The following is a 23,278-nucleotide window of genomic DNA, read 5'->3' on the forward strand; positions in this document are numbered from 1 at the left end:
AGCCAAGGAGTGAAAACAATCGGTAATTCACTCTTGCATTGCACAAGTATGCAGGCTGGTAGCACATGCCCAAGCAATTCAACTAGAGGCCACTGTAAATCTGTAGCATTGAGTTCATTTTGTCTGTTCTGCCTGATGAAAGAGATGTATACAAATGGGAGGGCTTCCCTGGTGGCTCAGCGGTAAAGAATTTGTCTGCCAATGCTGGAGATGAGGATTTGATCCCTGGATTGGGAAGATCCCCTAGAGAAGGACATAGCAACCCACCCATTCTTACCTGGGAAATCCCATGGTCAGAGGAGCCTGGCCAGCTTCAGTCCAGGCGGTAACAAAGAGTAGACACAACTTGGAGACTAAACAACAATAGCAACAATACAAACAGGAATGTAACCAGAGACCTAGAAATGGAGCCGAGTAAAACGTGGTGGGAGAGGTGTGGTGGCTAAGAGTCTGACACGACCCACTAATAGTCTCAGTTGACATCTTTCTTGACATCTCAGAAAGCTTCATCTTTCTGAGTCTCAGTCAAATGGACAGAATAAGAATACTATCTCATATACTATCTCATATATGACTGGGGTAAGAATAGAAAGATTTAATTTATGCACACAACAGCTCAAAAATTTTGAGTGAGAAGGAGAAAAGTACATTAAAGCACGTAAGAGTATAGGAAGTAGAAAAGAAAACCTAAAGAAAAGGAAAATAGCCACCATATGGAAAAAGGGTTCAGTTTACTCTGAATGTCTACAGCAAATAAAACTAAAACCATGGGTTCACTGTTAAAGGGGGAGATTTCAGGTCAACATAAGGAGAACTGAATGCTGGCCCCAAAACTGTAATTTCTTATGACCCTTTTGGCCATGGACAGATTCTGCTATCTTACTCCAAATCTCATAATGCCTAATTGAGGACTGAATGCTCCTCTTCTTCAGGATTATCTGATAAGAAATATCTAGCATAATAATTCCAATACAAGTAAATGTCTGAAGCCAGGCCTGTCATCGACAGAAACTCATTGACATTCCAAGAGACTTCTCATAAGGCGGTTGTTCTGAATTAGCATAAAGGCTTCACACACAAAGTTTTAACATGCACTTAGTGTGTGCTTAGTCATTCAGTCGTGTCCAACTCTTTGTGATCCCCACACTGGAGTGGGTTGCCATTTCCTTCTCCAGGGGATCTTCCCAACAGAGGGATTGAACCCACATCTTCTGTGTCTCTGGCATTTCAGGCGAATTCTTTACCACTGAGCCACTGGGGATGTCCTGCTGCTGCTGCTGCTGCTGCTAAGTCGCTTCAGTTGTGTCTGCTCTGCACGACCCCATAGATGGCAGCCCACCAGGCTCCCCCGTCCCTGAGATTCTCCAGGCAAGAACACTGGAGAGGGTTGCCATATCCTTCTCCAATGCATGAAAGTGAAAAGTGAAAGTGAAGTCGCTCAGTCATGTCCGACTCCCAGCGACCCTATGGACTGCAGCCTACCTGGCTCCTCCATCCATGGGATTTGCCAGGCAAGAGGATTGGAGTGGGTTGCCATTGCCTTCTCCTAACATGTACTTAATGTATCAATAATTGAAATGTAAATGCGTTTAATGTAAAAGATGTTGAAATTAATGTTAGTGAGTTTACAAAATCGGGGAACAATATAATTTTAAACTAAAGAAAAACAGATTAAAAGAACTAAATTAATTTCTGGAGGAGAAGTGATGCAGGAAAGGGAGGGCCTTACAACCATGGCTGAATAGCAGTGACAGTGATACTTTTAAATGCTATGGGAGACTTTATGTCAGAAAACTCTTAGAGTCATAAAATAAATGAAAGGTGGCAATTATAACAAATAGCTTGTGATATCTGAGTTAGTATAATGTACATATGAAAAATGACAGTGAAAGTCATTCAGCCGTGTCCAACTCCATGTGACCCCATGGACTATAGGCCATTAGGCTTCTCGGCCCATGGAGTTCTCCAGGCAAGCACACTGGAGTGGGTTGCTGTGCCCTCCTCCGGGGGATCTTCCCAACCCAGGAATCGAACTCAGGTCTCCTGCATTTCAGGAGGACTCTACCATCTGAAACACCAGGGAAACTCATAACATACATATAATCACCCTAAATTAGTAAATTCATTTTTGTTTGGTAAATTTAAAAGTCAGCACAGTACTGAGAAAATATAAAGGACACAATTCATGTTCTCAATGGCAATATTATATTATAAAATGATGAAATAAAAAGGCACTTTTTAAAAGGTTAAATTTACCATTCACCAAAAGAAAAGTAGTATTTAACAACAGTCCCTATTATGCCAGACTAGTAAGTTAACAGAGTACCCCAGTAGAAATCAAGATCAGTTTTGGAATGTTCCAAGTTGGCACAAATTTGTGAAACTGTCTCAGAGTATAACATGGATAGAGATAACCAAATATAAGGCAATACATAGGATAAAATATTCTTTCAATGTGGCAAATCAACAAATATTAGGTGTCTCTATTGTACAAAGCACTGGAAAGCATTTATTATTTTGCCTCTCAAGGTTCAAAAAGTTGCTTCCTTTCCATTATTGAATTTTAAAATGTACCTAATCAATAACAGGATGTAAAGTTTTTTAGGCTCTGAGACACACAGGTATGATAAGAGTTGCAGAAATAATCAGCATCACAGAATTAAATACATTCTAAGACTTGAATTCTAGTCCCAAATCTGCCCCCAACAAACTGAATGACTTTGGGTTGGTCACTTAACATCTCTGAGCCTCTGTTTTCTCACTGGCAAATTATAATCATACTTGCTCTTTTTGCTTCACACAGCTGCTGTTCAAATCAAACAAAATGCCACAAATTGCCCTCAGTAAAATAAAAGGCACATGAGAACACTTCTACCTACCCATACCAAAAGTGTTAAAGTTTTATGAACATATTTTCCAATCTATCCAAAAAGAGCCAAGAAAAACAAACAAAAAAATAAACAAAAAACATAACTCTCCCCATCTTAGTTTTCACGGAAAAGGATTTGAAAAATTTTGTACTGTAAATTTATTTACTCTCAATAGAATAATAATAGAATCAAGATACAGTTTAAATTATCAAAAAAAGAAAAAGGGAAAAATTTAATAATTTTATTTTTCAAAAATACTTTTTCCAGCAGAGGGCAGTACGCACATGTTAGAGGCGGGTGGAGCGGCTGTGTTAAACACCTGAATGTACTTACGCAACACTGGGTATGTTTGCCTTTTGTATATTTACACATAAATAAAATAAGCTCCTTAAAATGAAATAGGGATTTTAAAATATTCTAACCTGAGGAAAACACTGAGTGACTGGACTCTTAAAATAAATACTGACGACATCTTTATGTAGATTATTTTTCAGTGTCATCTAATTAACACATTATATGAGAGGCATGAAGAAACTTAGGATTTGGGTATAAATTAATCATGAGTTTTAACAACCAATAAATGATATACAGAAAGAAATAAACAGATCGTACTGAATTAAAATTGTGGATATGTTAAGATGAATGAAAATAATATTTTTTAAGAAAGCATTTTTATAACACTTAGTGACAAGGAAAGCTCCTTTTTCCTAATTTAAAGCAGAATCAAGAACACAAAAAACCAGCATTAACACAGAGCTTTCCAAGTTCCAGACACGGTTTTAAATACTTTACCTATGTTAATCAAGTAATGCATAATCTTTGAAACATCTTTAAAGATATCATTATCTCCATTTTACATCAACCAAAATTGAGGCCCAGAGAGGTTAAGTACTTTGCCCAAGGTCACACAGCTAGTACACAGAGTAAAGGATGGACACCTAGGCAGTCTGGCTCCAGAGTCAGTAGTTTTTACCCACTCGCTACACTTCTACACTCTTGCAGACCACACCACTGTCGCGATGCAAAACAAATCTAATTTTAGAATAATCATTACCCCTGAGTTTAAGAAAGTGATGTGTAAGCATACTGATAAAGATAACTCGAAAAAACTTTACTTCTTTTTCATAATTTTCCTTTGTGTAAATTTTAAGGAAATGAATTAATTGGACATAGGTTTGGGGAGACTCCGGAAGTTGGTGATGCACAGGGAGGCCTGGTGTGCTGCGGTTCATGGGGTCACAAAGAGTTGGACACAACTGAGCGACTGAACTGAAGAATTAATTAGATTTGAAATTGACTCCAAATAAGGATTTCTTGATGGTCAATATAATCTAAAAATATATTGGGAAAAAATGAAAAGGAGCTGGAGCAAATCACTGGAAAAAACTGAATAGGAAAAGAAAAGATAGGGCTGAAATTTATAACCAGTGTTTTGGGTTGTAAGCAAAGCATTAAGCATAAACATTCTAAGAAGTCATATATCAGATATTACATAAGGCAAATCAAAGTTTATTGATGCAAAACTGAATATCCTGTCACCATGTCAGGCAACCTAAGAAGCACAGGTAGATTTTCTATAAGGTGATCAGGGTTGAGCCCAGAATATTTATTAAATTACCTGAAAAATGGGGGAAAATAGGATATTAACTTTTAGGTAACCTTAAATTGGAAGGGATTGCCAATGTGAAGGCGGGGAAAGGTAATGATTTTAGGAATACTTGATTTACTTGATTAATTAAATCAAGTATTCCTTTCCTTAAGAGGAAAATTCCTTCCAGGTTTGTTCCCTGACAGGACAATTTCTCCCAGGACATTTCCCTGGCAGGACACCCTGACCTGCTTTGTCTGACTAGCTGATGAACAGCTTTGTCTGCCTTTGACAAAACAAAACAAAACAAAACATATTTCTTTAGGACGAAGGGATGAGGTCTTGAAAGGCCATATTGCTCAGTGCTTAAGGGTATGGGCGCCACAGTCAAACTGCCTGGGTTTGCTCTATGTGACCTTGGGCATCTTATTTGTCTCTGTGCCTCAGTCTTCTCATCTGTAAAATGGGATAATTACACTACTGTCCTTATAGGATTGCTGAGAGGAATAAAGGAGGTCACATATGTACAGTGCTTAAAGGTGCCTGGGCCTTGCAAATATAAAAACAAAAATCGTTAGCCATCATTAGTAACATTATATAGAAGCAAATAAATGGTATACATGTATAATTTTTTTAAAGAGACTTTTTGTTAACTAAAAGCAAAGAAGTAATGACAAGACAGCCTCGGTGACTTTGGCTGGACATAAACGAATCCTATAGTAGACTGGGAAAATATTATTCTATCCACAACCATACCTTGTTGAGCAAAAAGTTTCAAACACATATCTACTTAGATTTGCAGTCCTGTCCTCTATATTTTTACTCAGGGTATAGCTGTCTCCTAACCTGTCAACTCCTTTCCCCTCACTTTCAATTTCAGAATAATAATGACTACATTTTTAAAAAATTGAAATATAGTAATTTAAAATGTTGTATTATTTTCAGGTGTATAGCAAGGTGACTCAGTTATACTCTTTATTTCATATTCTTTTCCATTATAGGTTATTACAAGATTTTGAATATAGTTCCCTGCACCAGATGGTAGGTCCTTGTTGACTATTTATTTTATATACAGCAGCACTAGAGGTAACGGAGAAGGCAATGGCACCCACTCCAGTGCTCTTGCCTGGAAAATCCTATGAACGAAGGAGCCTGGTAGGCTGCAGTCCATGAGGTCGCTAAGAGTCGGATACGACTGAGCGACTTCCCATTCACTTTTCACTTTCATGCATTGGAGAAGGAAATGGCAACCCACTCCAGTGTTCTTGCCTGGAGAATCCCAGAGACGGGGGAGCCTGGTGGGCTGCTGTCTATGGGGTCGCACAGAGTCGGACACGACTGAAGTGACTTAGCAGCAGAGGTAAAGAACGCGCTTGCCAATGCAGGAGTTATAAGAGATGCAGGTTCAATCCCTGGGCCAGGAAAATGCCCTGGAGAAGGAAATGGCAACCCACTCCAGTACTCTTGCCTGGAAAATGGAAAGAGGAGCCTGGTAGGCTACCGTCCATGGGGTCACAAAGAGTCAGACATGACTGAGTGACTTCACCCACTCACTCACACTTCCTTAAAGATATTTATTTGCTCCAAAAAATCAATGCCATTTTTTGTATTTAATCGCTCCCCTTCTTGGGGTTCTTTTCCCTCTTTTACTAATATTCCCAATTTTCCTTCATCATGAAAAAATAAAGCCCCCTGTAATATTTTGTAGCATTTAGTACTGTTTATCACTACATTCATCAATTATATTATTCAAATTCATCAATGATATTCAAGTTATTTAGCTATATTTTAATAATTGCTCCTTTTCCACTGGCTCACCCACACATGTCAGTGTGTCTCAATGTTTTGTTTTTGAACCTCTTTTCACATACTTTCTCTATAATATTTCATCCACTGCTCTTTCTTCAACCAATTTCTATAGACTGATGAATCCCAAATATCTCACACTGAATCACCTCTCTTAGGCTTCACAGTCATCTGTTCAGCTCTGGTAACAGATCTATCTATTTGGAAATACATCAATATATCTCAAAGTATACTCACCCTCTCCTGTACTTCTCTCTGAGTATTCTATTACAGTTAAAGATGAAACCATCTTTTAAAAAAAATTACTTATTTTTGGCCATACTGAGTGGCATGTGGGATCTTAGTTCCCCAAACCAGAGATCAAATCCACACCCGCTGCATTGGAAGTGTGGATTCTTAACCACTGGACCACTAGGGAAGTCCCAAAGATGAAACCATCTTGATTCTTTCTTCTTCAAGCATTATAGTCAGTATATTACCAAGTCCTGCAGTACCTCTCACATCTGTCTCTCCTGTCCACCTTCACATCCAGCACCTCAGTATGTGTCCTACTCAGTTGAACTGCTGCAACCACCTCTTAAAACCTTTGCAAATATTTTCATTTGGTTAATTTGGGCTCATTTCATTCGTTCTCCAGAAGGACAGGTTATCGGATTCACATAGCTGTTCTCCGTAAGCATGAGGCTCTTATTTTATGGTTAATTATGCTTTGACTTCCCTAGGTATCAAAGGAGCTTTGGGTGGACCAAGAATAGGCAATTCAGCTATAAGGCCTCATGAAGTCTTCCAGCCTTTGGAAACATACCAAAAGCTCTGGCAGAACTGACTTCTTTCTTCAAGAATGAGAAAGACGATTTGCTTAGCAAACTAAAAAGTTTTTCTGCTGTAGGACCCTTGAAAAAATAAAGGCTGAAACAAACCAGGGAAACAAGTATTTATTTCTTGTTCCGTTAAAATTAAAGGACCTATGAAACAGCAGCACTGTTCGCATATTATGTCATGTTAATTTCACCTGTGATGAAGGGAGTTTCTTCTAGAACGATGGGCCCAGGATATTCCAGGGAAGGTGCACATATTTATACAAGGGGTGGCTGAAATGATGTGTGTTTACTCCAGTCTGTCTCTGTGACCTTGTGTGTTCTATCCACATTGGAGACGGTAAGTTTTTTGAGGTAGGAAGGGACAGTATAAATCATAAGGAATTTGAAGCCAGATGGACTACAGTTTGTCCCCTAATTTGGTCACTTATATATTAATACTGTGTGTCTATGTTCATAGCACAATGTCTAACAGAGTCTCTTCCTCCAAATCATTCAATTTTATCCTGAATTCTCTTTTTAAAACACAGACTAATCTTTAAAATCCTTTTCATAAACCTTCTGCACTAGCACTGTGAATTTCAAACTCCTCAGTATAGTACATACATTTTTCTACAGGCAGCCTCAGAGTCTTTACCCAGCCTCACCTTCTGCCATCTCCACCTCCAGTAGAGCTAAAGACATCATGAGCTACCACTTTTAAAATCTTTATAAAATCTGTTCCCCATATTCCCAAACCCATCTTCTCTTTTTCTAGCAGGGAAATGCTAATTCATTCTCTAAGTTTCAAGTCAAATGACACATCCTCTATGAAGATTTCATTTGCCAGTTATGTTACTTGCCAAACCACATCCCCTCCTTCTCAGTTAATGTTTACACAGTATTTTGTGGCTGAATCTCTTCAAGAAACTATCACATTTTATTATTATTACTTCTTGATTTGTTTATTTCACTGCTAGAGTTAGCTTCTTGTGAAAAAGGAGCTAAATTGTATTCATTTTTGCCTCCCAAAGCTCAACATTCAGAAAACGAAGATTATGGCTTCTGGTCCCATCACTCCATGGGAAATAGATGGGGAAACAGTAGAAACAGTGTCAGACTTTATTGTTGGGGGGTCCAAAATCACTGCAGATGGTGACTGCAGCCATGAAATAAAAAGACACTTACTCCGTGGAAGAAAAGTTATGACCAACCTAGATAGTATATTGAAAAGCAGAGACATTACTTTGCCAATTAAGGTCCGTCTAGTCAAGGCTATGGTTTTTCCAGTGGTCATGTATGGATGTGAGAGTTGGACTGTGAAGAAGGCTGAGTGCTGAAGAATTGATGCTTTTGAACTGTGGTGTTGGAGAAGACTCTTGAGAGTTCCTTGGATTGCTAGGAGATCCAACCAGTCCATCCTAAAGGAGATCAGCCCTGGGATTTCTTTGGAAGGAATGATGCTAAAGCTGAAACTCCAGTACTTTGGCCACCTGATGTGAAGAGTTGACTCACTGGAAAAGACTCTGATGCTGGGAGGGATTGGGGGCAGGAGGAGAAGGGAACGACCGAGGATGAGGTGGCTGGATGGCATCACTGACTTGATGGACATGAGTCTGAGTGAACTCCGGGAGATAGTGATGAACAGGGAGGCCTGGCGTGCTGTGATTCATGGGGTTGCAAAGAGTCGGACATGACTGAGCGACTGAACTGAACTGAACTGAGAATCTAAGAAGACTTGGCCTATGGGAGGGTATGTCTGCTAGGTGAATAAATGTCTGGAGGGCTGATGTGAATTCAAATGTAAAGAATGGATTAAAGATAATTAAAGACAATAACCCAAATCACAGAATGGCTACAGGATTTGCTCAAGTTGCCTGAACATGTATACTCCCTAGATAAATCTGCCTCGAACTCACATTCAGCATTTTCAGAAACACTAGCTAAGAAATTAAAAGCAGTGAAGGGATTGAATCATCATTAAGCAACCGATAACCACATTAGTTTGCTAATCCTTGAATAAGTCCATTAATGCTCTGTTAGGACTAGGGTACTTCCAGGAGTATACATTTTCCTGTAAAAGTATTAGGCAGGGAAGCTTGCCATATCCAGCAAAACACATTTACGAATTCCCAGTTCATTGTCCATCATAGGTGGCCAATTTTAGTACAGGAAAAACCTGAATGCTCTTAATGATTAATAATTACCTGGAAGTACAAGATTTTTTTTCCCACACATTTAAAAAAGGGAGTTACCCTTTTTTTAATGAATTGTTTCCTCTTGGTAAATCCCGAGATTAAGGGATTGACTCAATTCTCTGCAGGGCACTGAACATTTTAACAGGCACATCAGACCCAGATCACCTCACAGATCTTAGCAAATGACAGAGATACCTGCCACCACAACGTGTTGGTGACGAGAAACTTCCAGCACATGGAAGGAAAATACCTGCCTTCCCCGCTCCTCCAACTGCAGAATCTGCTTTATCATCCTGTTAGATTTGATTCAATCACACAAGTAATTGAATTCTCAATGTTAGGGCTTGAATGGTATTCTAACAAGATAAAGGAACAAGACATCAGAATTTTATTTGACAAGCAGAATGCATCAACTTTGCAACAAGAAGCAGTAAAGCCTAGGGAGGAAGAGCAATCATTTCTGAAGGCAGAAGGATCTATCCAGTTCTTTACGTTTCTACATCTTTACATTTCAATCTCTTAATTTACAAACTAGGACTGAAAATGAACCTATAGTTGAAGAATTTTCCATAATTCTTGTGAAGCATTTAACATCACGACCAGGCACACAGCAAAGGCTAAATGTTGTGCTGGTTGCTCAGTTGTGTCCAACTCTTTGCGAAGCCATTGGCTGTAGACCACCAGTCTCCTCCGTCCATGAGATTTCCCAGGCAAGAATACTGGAGTGGGTTGGTATTTCCTTCTGCAGTAGTATAAACCCCCATTCTTAATGACATTAAATCATTCTTCTGAATCTAGACCTGAAACTAGATTATTTCTAATGACTTCAAAGATTGCATCATTAGCCTTGAGTCTACACAATCTTTTTTTTTTTTTTAAATAGGCCACCCCATCTATGTGAATGGCACCATTATCCAGTAGTATTCAAACCAGAAAAGTGTAAATCACGACGGATTCCTCCCTTCCCTTGAGCTCCCTATTTGATCCACTGACAAATTCTATTGATTATACATGAATGTTGCTGCTGCTACTGTTTAGTCACTAAATCGTGTCCTGCTCTTTGTGACCCCATGGACTGCAACCCACCATGTTCCTTTGACCATGGGATTTCCCAGGCAAGAATACTGGAGTGGGTTGCCATTTCCTTCTCCAGGGAAACTTCCTGACCCAGGGAATGAACCCCAGTCTCCTGCCACCTGGGAAGCCACTCTACTGTGAAATACTCCCTTATTGTTGCAATCGTCATTGTCCAGTAAACTATCATCTGCCTAGACATCTACAATTGATTTCTAATTGATCTGTCTTCATTGTCCCTAGATCACTGCCATCTATTCTTTACAACACACAACAAGGCTTTCAATGACTTTCCACTAATTCTCTTAGAATTGAATTCAGTCTCCTCCCATGACCTGAAAGATGCCTGCCGTCTTCTTCAAGCTCCACCTGACTCCTTGAATGATAGACTCAAGCCACAGTGGCTTTCTTTTTATAACTAAAACACTTGCTCTTATTCAATGGCTCTTTCTTCTTTTTTCAGTCTCAACTTAACCATCATTTCTTGGCTAACACTCGTTAGCCCTGTTATTCTCTTTCTAAGCAAACTGTTGGTTCCCTGTAGAGCTCTTATCATAACCTTTGACGTGCTTGCTTGATTTCCCCACCAATCTATAATCTGAATATGAACAGAAAATGTCTTTTGTGTTCCCAACTAAATACTTGGTACACAGCATTAAAATATTTGCTAAAATACTGAATCAGTTACAATTTTATTGTATGTATACTATGTGGCTGACATTGTTTTCATGTGTGTGTGCTAAGTCACTCAGTCCGACTCTTTGCAACTCTGTGGACTGTAGCCTGCCAGGCTCCTCTGTCCATGGGATCCTTCAGGCAAGAATACTGGAGTGGGTTCCCATGTCCTCCTCCAGGGGATCTTCCTGACCTAAGGATTAAACCTGGAACTCTTAAGTCTCCTGCACTGGCAGGCAGGTTCTTTACCACTAGCACCAGGGAAGCCCTGACACTATTTTAGATGTAAATGTGAAGCTTAAAAGGAGAAGGCAATGGCACCCCACTCTAGTACTCTTGCCTGGAAAATCCCATGGACAGAGGAACCTGGTAGGCTGCAGTCCATGGGGTCACTAAGAGTCGGACACAACTGAACGACTTCACTTTCACTTTTTACTTTCATGCACTGGAGAAGGAAATGGCAACCCATTCCAGTGTTCTTGCCTGGAGAATCCCAGGGACAGGGAAGCCTGGTGGGCTTCCATCTATGGGGTCGCACAGAGTTGGACACGACTGAAGTGACTTAGCAGCAGCAGCAGCAGCATGAAATTTAAAAATGCATAGTAACTGTACTCAAGGAGCACAGTTGTTTAACCTATCAGAGAGCTACTGCCAGGAATTCACACATTTTATAATAAGAAGGGGATGGTTTGTGAAAGGTTCACAGGAACAGACAGTTGACCCTGATCTTGATAAATGAAATATTACCATAAAAGAAAAATGGAGATGAAGGGGGAGGAAGGAAAAATGGGAAGAAAGTTTGGAGCCAACAAAGAACAAAGGCACCAAAGATGGATTTTAATTGCCATGATATCTTCTACCCATAGCCTTGGTTCTGAACACAATGGAAATTGTGGAAAGATGTGGTTTTCTGAAGCCAATACATTTAATTTCATCTGACCAACAATAACTGCTGTAAGCAAAATAGTACAGAATATATGTGCTGTTATTTCCTCATCTATAAAATGAAGGGATAATAATAATATGCTTCTTATGGTACTTCCAAATGGGAAATTCCATGATTCTTGAGTTTCTTTTTCATAAGATTCTTAAGGGCAGGAATCACTGGACTGATAGTTGAATAAATGTTTAATGAATAGATTTACTTTTACACAATTTATGCTCATGTGCTATTTTTGTTTACTAGTCCCAATATATATGGACTTCAAATTCTGATACCAATTTATTATGATTGTGAAAACCAACACAGGATCTACTTGCTGGGTTGCTTTTAGAAACAAATTAGGTAGGTTAATTTTAGTCAATATTAGAATATTAACACTTCTTTAACTTTCCTTTATCCTGTCACAGATAGATATATTAATACATAATAAAAAGGAAAGCTTTGCATGAGACAAAGAAAGGATAACAATAAGATAGTAATGCCATCACCCTTTATCATACAAAGGTGTAAAAGTGAATATGCAAAGAAAGAAAATGATTCCCAGAGTCAAGACAAATGGTAAGTACTGTTAGGTGTTGCAGTGGCTGAGAGAAATTCTAGCTTCTAAAAGGATTAGAGTAGATGGAACATATGGCTTTTATGTCCTTTTGACTTTCACTTAATAATTTGGTAAAAGTTAACCAGTTCCAGAACAACAACAGCAAAAAATGGCATGATCCTATAGCACCAGCTTCTACTTCTGTCACATCAAACTAACATTTAGAAGAGTGGTCTTCGTTTCATCATCTTTACCAAAATCTGTGCTTCCTGGTCTTAATCTACAAAAAATTTCTTTATATTCTCCCGGTGTATTAAACATAGTAAATATCCATCCATTGTTGGCTAAGAAATTATAAACAGAAGTAAACAAAGAGGAGCAACCTCTCTGGAAAGTTCTATAATTGCTATCTAAGTTCATCTTCTTATTTTACATTAATCTCCTTCATGTAACCTGTATGTAGTCAAATTCAAATATATGCTGTGCATCTATTTGGAACTTTGAATATTCAACTATCTTCTCTGACTGGAATTCCCTGTTGTTCATCTTCAAAGATCTAACTTCTAACATTCAACCATACTTCTTCTTCATACCTCTAGTTCAAAGACACCCTAGTATTCTTCCCCCATAGCAGAGAATCAATACTTGCTTTCAGTCAGTTAGCACTTTCTAGATGATTTTATACATAATAATTGACAAATCTAATTTCCCCTAGTAAAGTATATCCACAAGTGAGGAAACACCTCTATTATACTAGAAGGTTTCTGGTTTGAATAAGTGGATGCCTAAAAGAGTCATTTACTGAGAAAAGGAAGGATAGGGAAGCTTCAATTTATTTGCTCTAAACTCTGAAAGTATCTGCAAGAACACTATGCTGAAACAAAAAATAATAATAATTTTTAATAAAATGTTATTAAACTATACACTTAAAATGCATATTTTATTATATGTCAGCTATGCTTTAATGAAAGTTTAAGAGTAGAGTTTTTAATATTTTAATATTGACTTTATTTACTATTGTATCATATATTCATTGTATATTTTCTTCCTGCTGTGGTTAAGCAAAAACACATAAATCACTTTCTCTGACAACCCATTTCTACCCATATTTGAAGTCTCTCAAAAAATAGCATTTTATATTATAACCTTTAAAAGTTAAAATTACAATAAATGAAACAGGGGCAAACATCAGATCAGGTGTTCTTTTAATGCATTTACTTTTTTCATTAACCTCATTCTGAAGTAATTTCAGACTTACATAAAAGATTGGAAATACAGAAAAAAGAATTTCCATACACCCCTGACCCAAGTTCTTCAAATGCTAACATTCATCATAATACAATACATAGTACAAATTTAGAAAATTAATTTTAATGTGATACAATTAACTAACCTAAAGACTCACTTAAAATTTTATCAACTGTTCCACAAATACCTTTTTACTGCTCTATGATCCAATCTATGACATTTGGTTGCCATATCTTCTTAGTGTTCCTAAATCTGGGACAGTTCCTCAGTTTTTCTTTCAAGATTCTGATAGTTTTGAAGAGTATAGGTCAGTTACTGTGTAGAATGCCCCTCAATTTAAATTATTCTGATGGCTCCTCGTGTTGTTTTAAAATACAGTCATATCTGTTTATTTTTTCTCTATAGATGCGTCTGGGAGAAATTTCGAGTTCTATGAAAGAGGATGAGTTAAAAATAAACGTAGATGGAAGGCAAATGGAGATTCTCACTTTCACTGATTTATTTGCAAAGAAGCTGGGGATTCAGTGGAGGGCATGTTTCCTCTTAAGGAATCTTATTAAAATCACCTGGGGCCTGTTCACTTGCGACCCCAGAGGAAAGTGTTAACTCAGTGAGCTGTCTTTCCAGTGTCCAAATCCCAAGATTCCCAAGACAAATCACATAAAGAACTTTAGCATACTCATTTGCACAGTCATCACTATCATTGGACTTCCCTGGTAGCTCAGCTGGTAAAGGATCTTCCTGCAATGCAGGAGACCTTGGTTCAATTCCTCGGTTGGGAAGATCCCCTGGAGAATGGATAGGCTACAGACCCAGTATTCTTGGACTTCTGTGGTGGCTCAGACGGTAAAGAATCTGCCTGCAATACAGGAGACATGGTTTGGGATCCCTGGTTTGGGAAGATCCCCTGGAGGAGGGCATGGCAACCCACTCCAGTATTCTTGCCTGGAGAATCCCCATGGACAGAAGAACCTAGGGGGCTGCAGTTCATGGGGTCACAAAGTCGGACGTGACTAAGCACACGCGCACTATCATTAGGCAATAAGGGCCTAAAACAAAGAAATACATTTGTGTCCAAAAGGTGGCAACTATCTAATTTAAAATAGCAGATAAACCAAAGCTATTTAACATTACTCTTGACTTATGTTTCAAATGTTTTTCTTGGTTATACTTAAACTATGATTAACTGGAGTTAAAATTAAATAGAACTTGAAGTTTCACCTTCCTACCTCCCAATAACCTATCTTCTCCTTCTTCTACTTTGTTAAAGCCACCTGTTTCTACTTTGTTAAAGCAGAAACAATCATATATTCTCTCACAGTTTCCATGAGTCAGAAATTTGGGAACAACTTGGCTGGGTGGTCCCAGCTTGGTTTTTCTCATGAAGTCAAAGTCAGATGCCAGCTGGGTCTACTCACCTGAAGTCTTGATTAGGGTCTAGAGCGTGCATGCTCAGTCATGTCCAACTCTTTGGGACCCCACAGACTGTAGCCCACCAGGCTCCTCTGTGCATGGGATTTCCCAGAAAGAATACTAGCATGGATTGCCATTTCCTCCTCCAGGGGATCTTCCCCACCCAGGGACTGAACACGCGTCTCTTGAGCCTCCTGCATTGGCAGGCTTGTTCTTTACTACTACGCCACCTGCTATAAGGATGTCACTTGGAAGGCGGATTTCCTGTGTGTATGGCAGTGGTGCTGGCTTCTGGCCAGAAGTAGCTGATTTTCATCACATGAGCCACACCACAGAGATGCTTGAGTATTCTCACAGCACGGCAGTTGCTTTCCTCCAAGGTTTTCTTCTACCCTAAATACTGGGGTAGACTTTTTCTCTTTAGGATGTCACTGGTCTTTGTCTATTCCCTGAGCACAATAGGCTTTGTTGCACCTCCCCCAATAAAATGCAAGACTCTTTAATTTTTGGAGAAAATGGTTCCAGGAAGGGTTTTTTGCCTGTCCCTCTCCCCTACTCCAGATTAATACTGACAATGAAATCAGCTCAGTGAGGTCTGCATCCCTTTCTCTCCAGATTCTGGTGCTGGCTCATAGGTGGCAAAAGGCTCATGAGATTGGGTGCTGAGATGGGTTCCATCCTAGGCTCCAGATATCACCCTGAGCAAATCCTTTATGATGTTTTCTGCTCTGAGATTCTGGGAAAACTGGGGTATCAAGTGAGGGTGGGGGCTGTGCTGCCCTTGTTTAAATCCCTCACAAAACTGCCATTTTGTTTTGGAGCAAGCCCTGTGCCTGTCCATGATTCATGGCAGATACTTGCAAACATGTCATCATTCTTCACATCACATGATGAGCCTTCTGCTTCCCTTTGTAGAACTTAGGGGGAAAAGCAAATTGTAGGAAGAGCTTTGGGTTCTTTACAGCCACTGTCAACTGGCCATCTGCTAAACTCCTCAGTGCTAGACGTTCTATGTTCACACTCTCCTTTCTTCTTTAGAATTTTCCTGTGAGCACAGCCACCACTATTCACATTTTCCTGGTGAGGAACCTAAGTTAGTACTTGTACAAGCTCTCCTACCATATAGTGCTAGGGGCAGGCTTAGACTCAAGACTCTCTTGCCTTTCCATTATTGTCTTGCACCTCCTACATATTTATTTTTAAATGATTGATACAACTCAGGAACAGACAAACGTAAGAGATGCAGAAGGCAAGGCTTGTGGGGAGAGGTGCACAGCTTCCATGCTCTTTCCAGGCTCTCACCCTCCCAGCACTGTGATGTGTTCACCAACACAGAAGCTGCTGCTGCTGCTGCTAAGTCGCTGCAGTCATGTCCGACTCTGTGCGACCCCGACGGCAGCCCACCAGGCTCCCCTGTCCCTGGGATTCTCCAGGCAATAACACTGGAGTGGGTTGCCATTTCCTTCTCCAATGTGTGAAAGTGAAAAGTGAAAGTGAAGTCGCTCAGTCGTGTCTGACTCCTAGCGACCCCATGAACTCCAGCCTACCAGACTCCTCCGTCCATGGGATTTTCCAGGCAAGAGTACTGGAGTAGGGTGTCATTGCCTTCTCAAAACACAGAAGCTAGTCACTGTCTTTTGTTTTTGGCCATGCAGCATGTGGGATCCTAGTTCCCCAACTAGGGATAGAACCTGCTTCCTCTGCATTGGAAATGCAGAATCTTCACCACCAGACTGCCAGAGAAGCCCCTTCTTTGTCTTCTTTTAATGATTACCATCACTGTATTATCATTATCTCAGATTGTTTTACTAACTTCAAATAATTGTACAAATTTACCTCAATTTTATTGACATTTTAAGCCTCTGTCTCCTTTAGGGGAAAAAAAAGTCACAATAATTTTCCATTTTGCAAGATACTTGAAAAAATATTGAGATGACCAAATGCTAAATTCCTTTCTAAACACTTCTTTTATTATATTGTTAAACTGATTAAAGCCTTTATGTCATTTATATCCTCTTATTTCAAATCCAAAGTTTCTGTCTGTTCACAATCTACCTCTATGTTGTTTACACTCATTTGTTCACTTATCCATTCTTTCATTACACAGACGTTTAACATTTAATAATTTAAGAACTCTTTTCAAGACAATAAAGTATGAGACAAATATGAGCATTCCTTTGAAAAGGTGTTCAGTTTAAATTAAAGAGACAACCATGAAGCAAATCACTGGGACCTAACAGTACTCCCCTGGTTCAGGAATGGCGTGCTAAATATAACCTGGTTTTGGATATGGAAACTATATTTGACTATCAGGTAAACTAAAAGAAGATTGTATTTGCTGACTAGTTAACTAAGTTAAAGGTGCCAAACAAGACTAAAGGAAACTGATCTTTTCTCTATCACAGGGACACGTGCATGCATGCTAAATCGCTTCAGTCATGTTTGACTCTTTGCGACCCAATAGACTGTAGCCCGCCAGGCTCCTTTGTCCATGGGATTCTCCAGGCAAGAAAACTAGAGCAAGTTCTTGTGCCCTTCTCCAAGGGATCTTCCCCACCCAGGTATATGAACCCGCGTCTCTTGCCCCTCCTGCATTGGCAGGCATGTTCTTTACCATTAGCGCCACCTGGTAAACCCCCCCATTTCTCCCCAAATCAATGCAAGGAAATAGACTCTTTGCTGTCAGTTTTCTTCTATAGTTTCTGCCTGAACCTCTGTGACATGTAAAGTGAAAGTGAAAGTGAAGTCGCTCAGTCGTGTCCCACTCTTTGGGACCCCATGGACTGTAGCCTATCAGGTCCCTCCGTCCATGAGATTTTCCAGGCAAGAGTGCTGGAGTGGATTGCCATTTCCTTCTCCAGGGTATCTTCCCGACCCAGGAATCGAACCCTGGTCTCCTGCATTGCAGGCAGACGCTTTACCATCTGAGCCACCAGGAAAGCTCCCTGTGACATGTAAAGAAAGCCTCTATGTTTGGGTAGGGCTCAAGTTTGGAGAGCCATGATTTTAGATAACCATGGGAAGCCATAAAACAAGGCTAGCATAGGAAGTTACTAATTATTCCAAACTTGTCACGGAAAACAACAAAAAACCCAACTTATTTCCTTTGCTTCAAATTTCCACAAGATAGTTTTATTAGAATATCATTATTGGTTTTTTTCATTTCTCCCACTCTTATTTAATTGATCAATTTGAGACAGGGCATTCTCATTTCAGTGTTACAGATTTAACAGTCTGCAACAGAGCAATGGGAGCGTAGGGAGGAAAGGAAGCAATTCAGTCTTCAGTCTGTCATGCTTACAGCTCTCCACCCATCCTACAAAGGAAATCTGAAATTACTGAGTTTCAAGTTTAATTGAAAAGCTGAAATTAAAGGTTTTCTATTAAATCTTTGATTTAATTGGGGGTTGGGGAGAGAGGGTTGTGAGCAAGATTGTCTAATTGATAACAAGGTTTCTAAACCTTGGCACTGTTGATATTTTAGACCAGATAATTCATATTTCCTATTGTGTAGAGCTGCCCTTTATGTTGTAGGTGTTTTGCAGCATCCCTGGCATCTCTCACTAGTGGCAGTAGCTTCCTTTCCCAGTTATGACAACCAAAAATGTCTCAGTGCATGCTACATTGTTCCAGTTGTCCCCAACTCTTTGCGATCCCTGTGGACTGTAGCCCGCTAGGCTCCTCTGTCCATGGGATTCTCCAGGCAAGAATTCTCCATGCCCTTCTCCAGGGGATCTTCCCTACCAAACACTGCCAAATGTTCCTGAGTGGCAGGGGCTGGGACAAAGTGCTCTCAGCTAATTGAGAATAAGAAAAATATTTGTGGCTATACATTTAAATGATGTGCAGTTCAGCTCTTATCAATAATAAAACTATGTATTCATCATCTGCCTTTTCACTATGCCTATCACTCAGTCGATTCTGAACTTGGGAAGGGAGGGGAGACTGTTATTATTACCTTCTAAAAACCTCTACATATAGTAATTACTTCAGATGCAATGAACTTCAGTTTTAAAAATTATATTCTCTCTTCCAGTTCCATTCTCTGATGCTCGATTAGCTTTACAATAATTTCTAGTATTGGAGATAGAGACTCAGCCTATTATCTAACTTTTTAAATGGCCTTAAAAACAAAACATCTTTTGCAATGGTTGTAAAACTAAAAATGCAGCACTTTTTGTGTTTTCCTTGACACCTCAGCTTACTGTCTGGTGAATATACTGTAGCCATTTCTACTTTCCTGTTAACAGAGTCTGTCTAGAAAACCTTGACAATCCCATGTGCCCTTTGAAACACAAAGCAAAAAAATCCAGGAAACAAATCCCTACAGACCTACTTTAACCTGAAGCTTCCTGATGGATTAGAGGATTATTGAACATCTTGTACAATCTTTTAATTTTATAAACACAGAAACTAAATCCCAGGAAGGGACATGATTATCTAGGGTCACAAAGTCAACCAGGAACATAGCTAGAACTAAAGCCTCTGCCTCCTAAGTCCCAATTTGATAATCTCAACACTTCACAGCTGCTCCCTCTAAAGTCTTACAGAACTTATAATACAGTGCCTACTGATATGTCTTAATAATAGAATGCCTTTTATTGCTCAACCTTTGTATTTTTTTGCATCACTTTTATCCTTGACTAAATTATAAGTACTGTGAGGACAAAGACTATTCCAAATCTCTACTGCATTACTCCAAGAGCCTTCCTAACAACTCTATCCTGACTGACTGCCTCCCCAGTGTAGAAGAAAGTGGTCCAGGGGCACAATGAATGATGCAAGTATTAATAAAAGTAGCATCTTCAGGGGAATTTGTTTTCTGTGTGCTAAGCAGTCTTCATAACTGGGATCTGTGCCAATAAACAAATAAACATGTGTCTGAGTGTCTACACTATTTTCCATTTCACAGAGACATAATATATATAGAATTTTATACATTGGCATCTAATGAACAGAATATATGTTTAACATATTGGCTTAAATATTAGAATAAATAAAATCATGATTAATAAAATTAAGAATTGTTGGAAATCTAATCTTAAGCATGGAAATAAGGCAAGATACCCAAAGAAATCACACTAAAAGTCAAAAGCTGAAAGAGAGAATAGGCTTAGGTAATACATTTGCCAGAGTAATATGGTATTTTATCATTCTAGGAGATAAAACATATAAAACAGAGCATACTACTATCTTAGTTATCTTTTAGAAGCAGGTAACTTATGTATTTTTTCTCCTCAACTGCTCTGTGCCAGTTCACCTGGGAAAAAAGGACATCAGTTTGAGGATACTGGCTAAATTTCTTCTGGATAAGATTAAGGCTCATAAGGAAGACATAGAGAACAAATTTAGAGTCCTTTATAATTGCAGGGCAGCACTGTGCCAAGAGTTGACTGTGCTTTGTATGTATATTACATTCAACTGCATCATGGTGAAAAATATTACTCTATCCAAAAGCTCTAAAAGCAAGCATGCACACAGTTATTAGGCCTAAATAATTCCTCATCATCCTGGGATGCAAAATGATGCTGGAAAGATCCATCTCATTCTTCATGGTCCACATCAAGTCAGAAGGACAGTCCTGAGAGTTTTGATTATCCCCAGAACCAAATGAGAACCGTAATTGATGTTATAATTCCAGCCCACTATAATTTTTTAAATTTAAGATTTCTCTTTGATGACAATGGATCAATAGTTGATCACACAAAAGAAAATTTCACTTCATGTTTCCTTTAGTTTTGCATCTTATATGTTAAATCTGTAGATCAATATTTGAATTGAATGCAGTTACGTACACATTTTGAATGTGGGGTGTAGTCATGGAAAACCTCATAGAGGTTTCCAAAAGATCAGAGCAAAACAGGAGAAGTGAATTAAAAGATCAAAAAGCTTCAGAAAGGGAGTCACTACTCACAATGTTCATCAGGGTGAGGAGGTAGTTTTGGACGTGCTCTTTGCCATGGAAACGGACCACAGAGTCATCCACTCCCAGCAGTACCTCGATGTTGTAATCATTTTCTCCTGCGTGTCTGCGGCGCCTCATGGTTTCATTCAGCTGCTGGTCAATGCTGCTGTAAACAGTACCTAGATCATCAAGGCCTTCCAGATCCGACTCTATTAAGAAACAAAAGGAATCCAGGCATTTCAGTTTTCCCAATGGGCCTTCTAAGGACTTCTTACAAAAAAAAGTATGTTCTTGGGGGGCCTACCATTATCATCCACAGTCACCAAGATGCTGCTTGTCAGTTTATGCCTTCAATAATGTGCATATGCACACGTGATTAGACAGATGTCCTGTAAACTCAACATGGAACAACACTGTATTCCTGCACAGAAAGCAGTGCCACCAGCCAGACGGATGGTTGCACGAGGAACAGAGGACTTCCTCCAGCTGTATCCTTGGTGCAGAGCACAGGAAGTGGGGGTACAGAACATGTGTGGGCTAAGCAATTATTAAATAGATGGAGGCTATTAATTTCAAAGTCACAGACTGATAAGTTTACAGTGGTTAGCTTAAGTTACTTTCATCATGGACTATGGAATTTGTATCATATAAGCCCAAATCACTTCTTTTTCCAGTAGCTTCAGCTTAAAAATAAAATTGTGGCATGGCAACACAACAGCATTTAGTGGTATGATGATCAGTTACCATATATTACTTTATTTTTTATAAGTATGGTTTTCTAGTGAATGCTGCTAGGCAGACACTACAGGTCTTCCACATTTTACTGGCCTTCATCTGATAGCAGGCTGCTATGATAGGTATATATCTTAATCTTTGAGATGCTTAAGTTAAAAAAATCAGTCACAAAGGGGAGAGGGTGGGATGATTTGGGAAAATGGCATTGAAACATGTATACTATCAGGTAAGAAACGAATCACCAGTCTGTGTTCGATACAGGATACAGGATGCTTGGGGCTGGTGCATGGGGATGATCCAAAGAGATGATATGGGGTGGGAGGTGGGAAGGGGGTTCAGGATTGGGAACTCATGTACACCCATGGCAGATTCGTGTCAATGTATGGCAAAACCAATACAGTATTGTAAAGCGAAATAAAGTAAAAATTAAAATTAAAAAAAATAAAATAAAAATTAAAAAAAAATAAAAAATAGAACTAAAAAAATTTTATTTTATGCTGTGGAAGGAATTTAATTCTTTTACTTTCCAAATAGATATACATATACATAGACACACATTAAGTGATATACAGATAGCCATACACATACATATCTCTAGAATATCTTTCTATCTACTTACCTACCTACCTGGAGAGAAAGAGTGAGAGAGGCATTTTTAGGTTCTAATTGTCTCAGATTTCGATTATCATAGTTTTGGTGAAGAAAATGCTTTGGTGCATTAAACAAATAAAATATATTCCTGAAATACTAAAAAAGATATTAATGAAAACTGCTAATATACAACTGAAAGAATCCTCATTCCCATTTCAAATATATAAAACCTGGAAAGGATTTTATTTTACATACTGCCTTGATGACTAAAACAGCCACATATCTAAAAACAAGTTTGACAGAACCAATTCTGACTCATGTTTTATACGAAGGCTTATTTAATGTTGTACTGAGGCCTGTAAGCCATTTGAATTGGTGTCTGACATTAACGAACAGACATTTTCCTCTCCACCTCTGTGGTTTTAGTAAAGCTGAGGGGGAAAAAGTGGTGTCTCTTGGTCAAGAAGATTGAGGACCAAGCCTTAGCCACATGGGAACTGAATTGCACAAGTACAGGTCTCACTCATACTCTTTCCACTTTTAAAAAATATAGAGAAGCAGCAGCACCCTCCCCTGTATGTATGAGTAGAGGCTCTGAATGTGACTACTCAGGTTAGAAAACTAGACTGTAACTCACTTTGACCCAAGCTCAAATGCTAGATCATTAGCTGGGAATTTTCTCCTCATAAGGGAATCACACTGGCTCCACAGTATTTACATAACTCTCACCACCATCCACATCAAACAGAAAGCTTTCCTCAAAAGCTGTTTTTAAGAGCTGTAAACCCACAAAGAGCAGAAGACTACACCTGCAAACAACCTTCCTATTCAACCTCAGTCTCTTCAGATGCTTGAGAATGTGAAAGATTGTGATAGCCAGTGTTCAAATAGGAAATT

The 23,278-nt window shown here is 39.1% G+C and overlaps 1 protein-coding gene across 1 annotated transcript in view; it reads right to left on the reverse strand.

Annotated features, from left to right (window-relative positions):
- ADAMTS3 (ADAM metallopeptidase with thrombospondin type 1 motif 3) overlaps positions 1-23,278 on the reverse strand; it is a 285,859-nt gene that overhangs the window by 43,674 nt on the left and 218,907 nt on the right. The window contains exon 5 of the mRNA XM_040237040.1: positions 21,065-21,264. Coding sequence (XP_040092974.1) covers positions 21,065-21,264 — 200 coding nt within the window. The remainder of the gene's footprint in view (positions 1-21,064; positions 21,265-23,278) is intronic.

Source organism: Oryx dammah, unplaced genomic scaffold (assembly GCF_014754425.2).
Source record: "Oryx dammah isolate SB20612 unplaced genomic scaffold, SCBI_Odam_1.1 HiC_scaffold_3, whole genome shotgun sequence".
In the NCBI taxonomy this organism is placed as follows: domain Eukaryota; kingdom Metazoa; phylum Chordata; class Mammalia; order Artiodactyla; family Bovidae; genus Oryx; species Oryx dammah.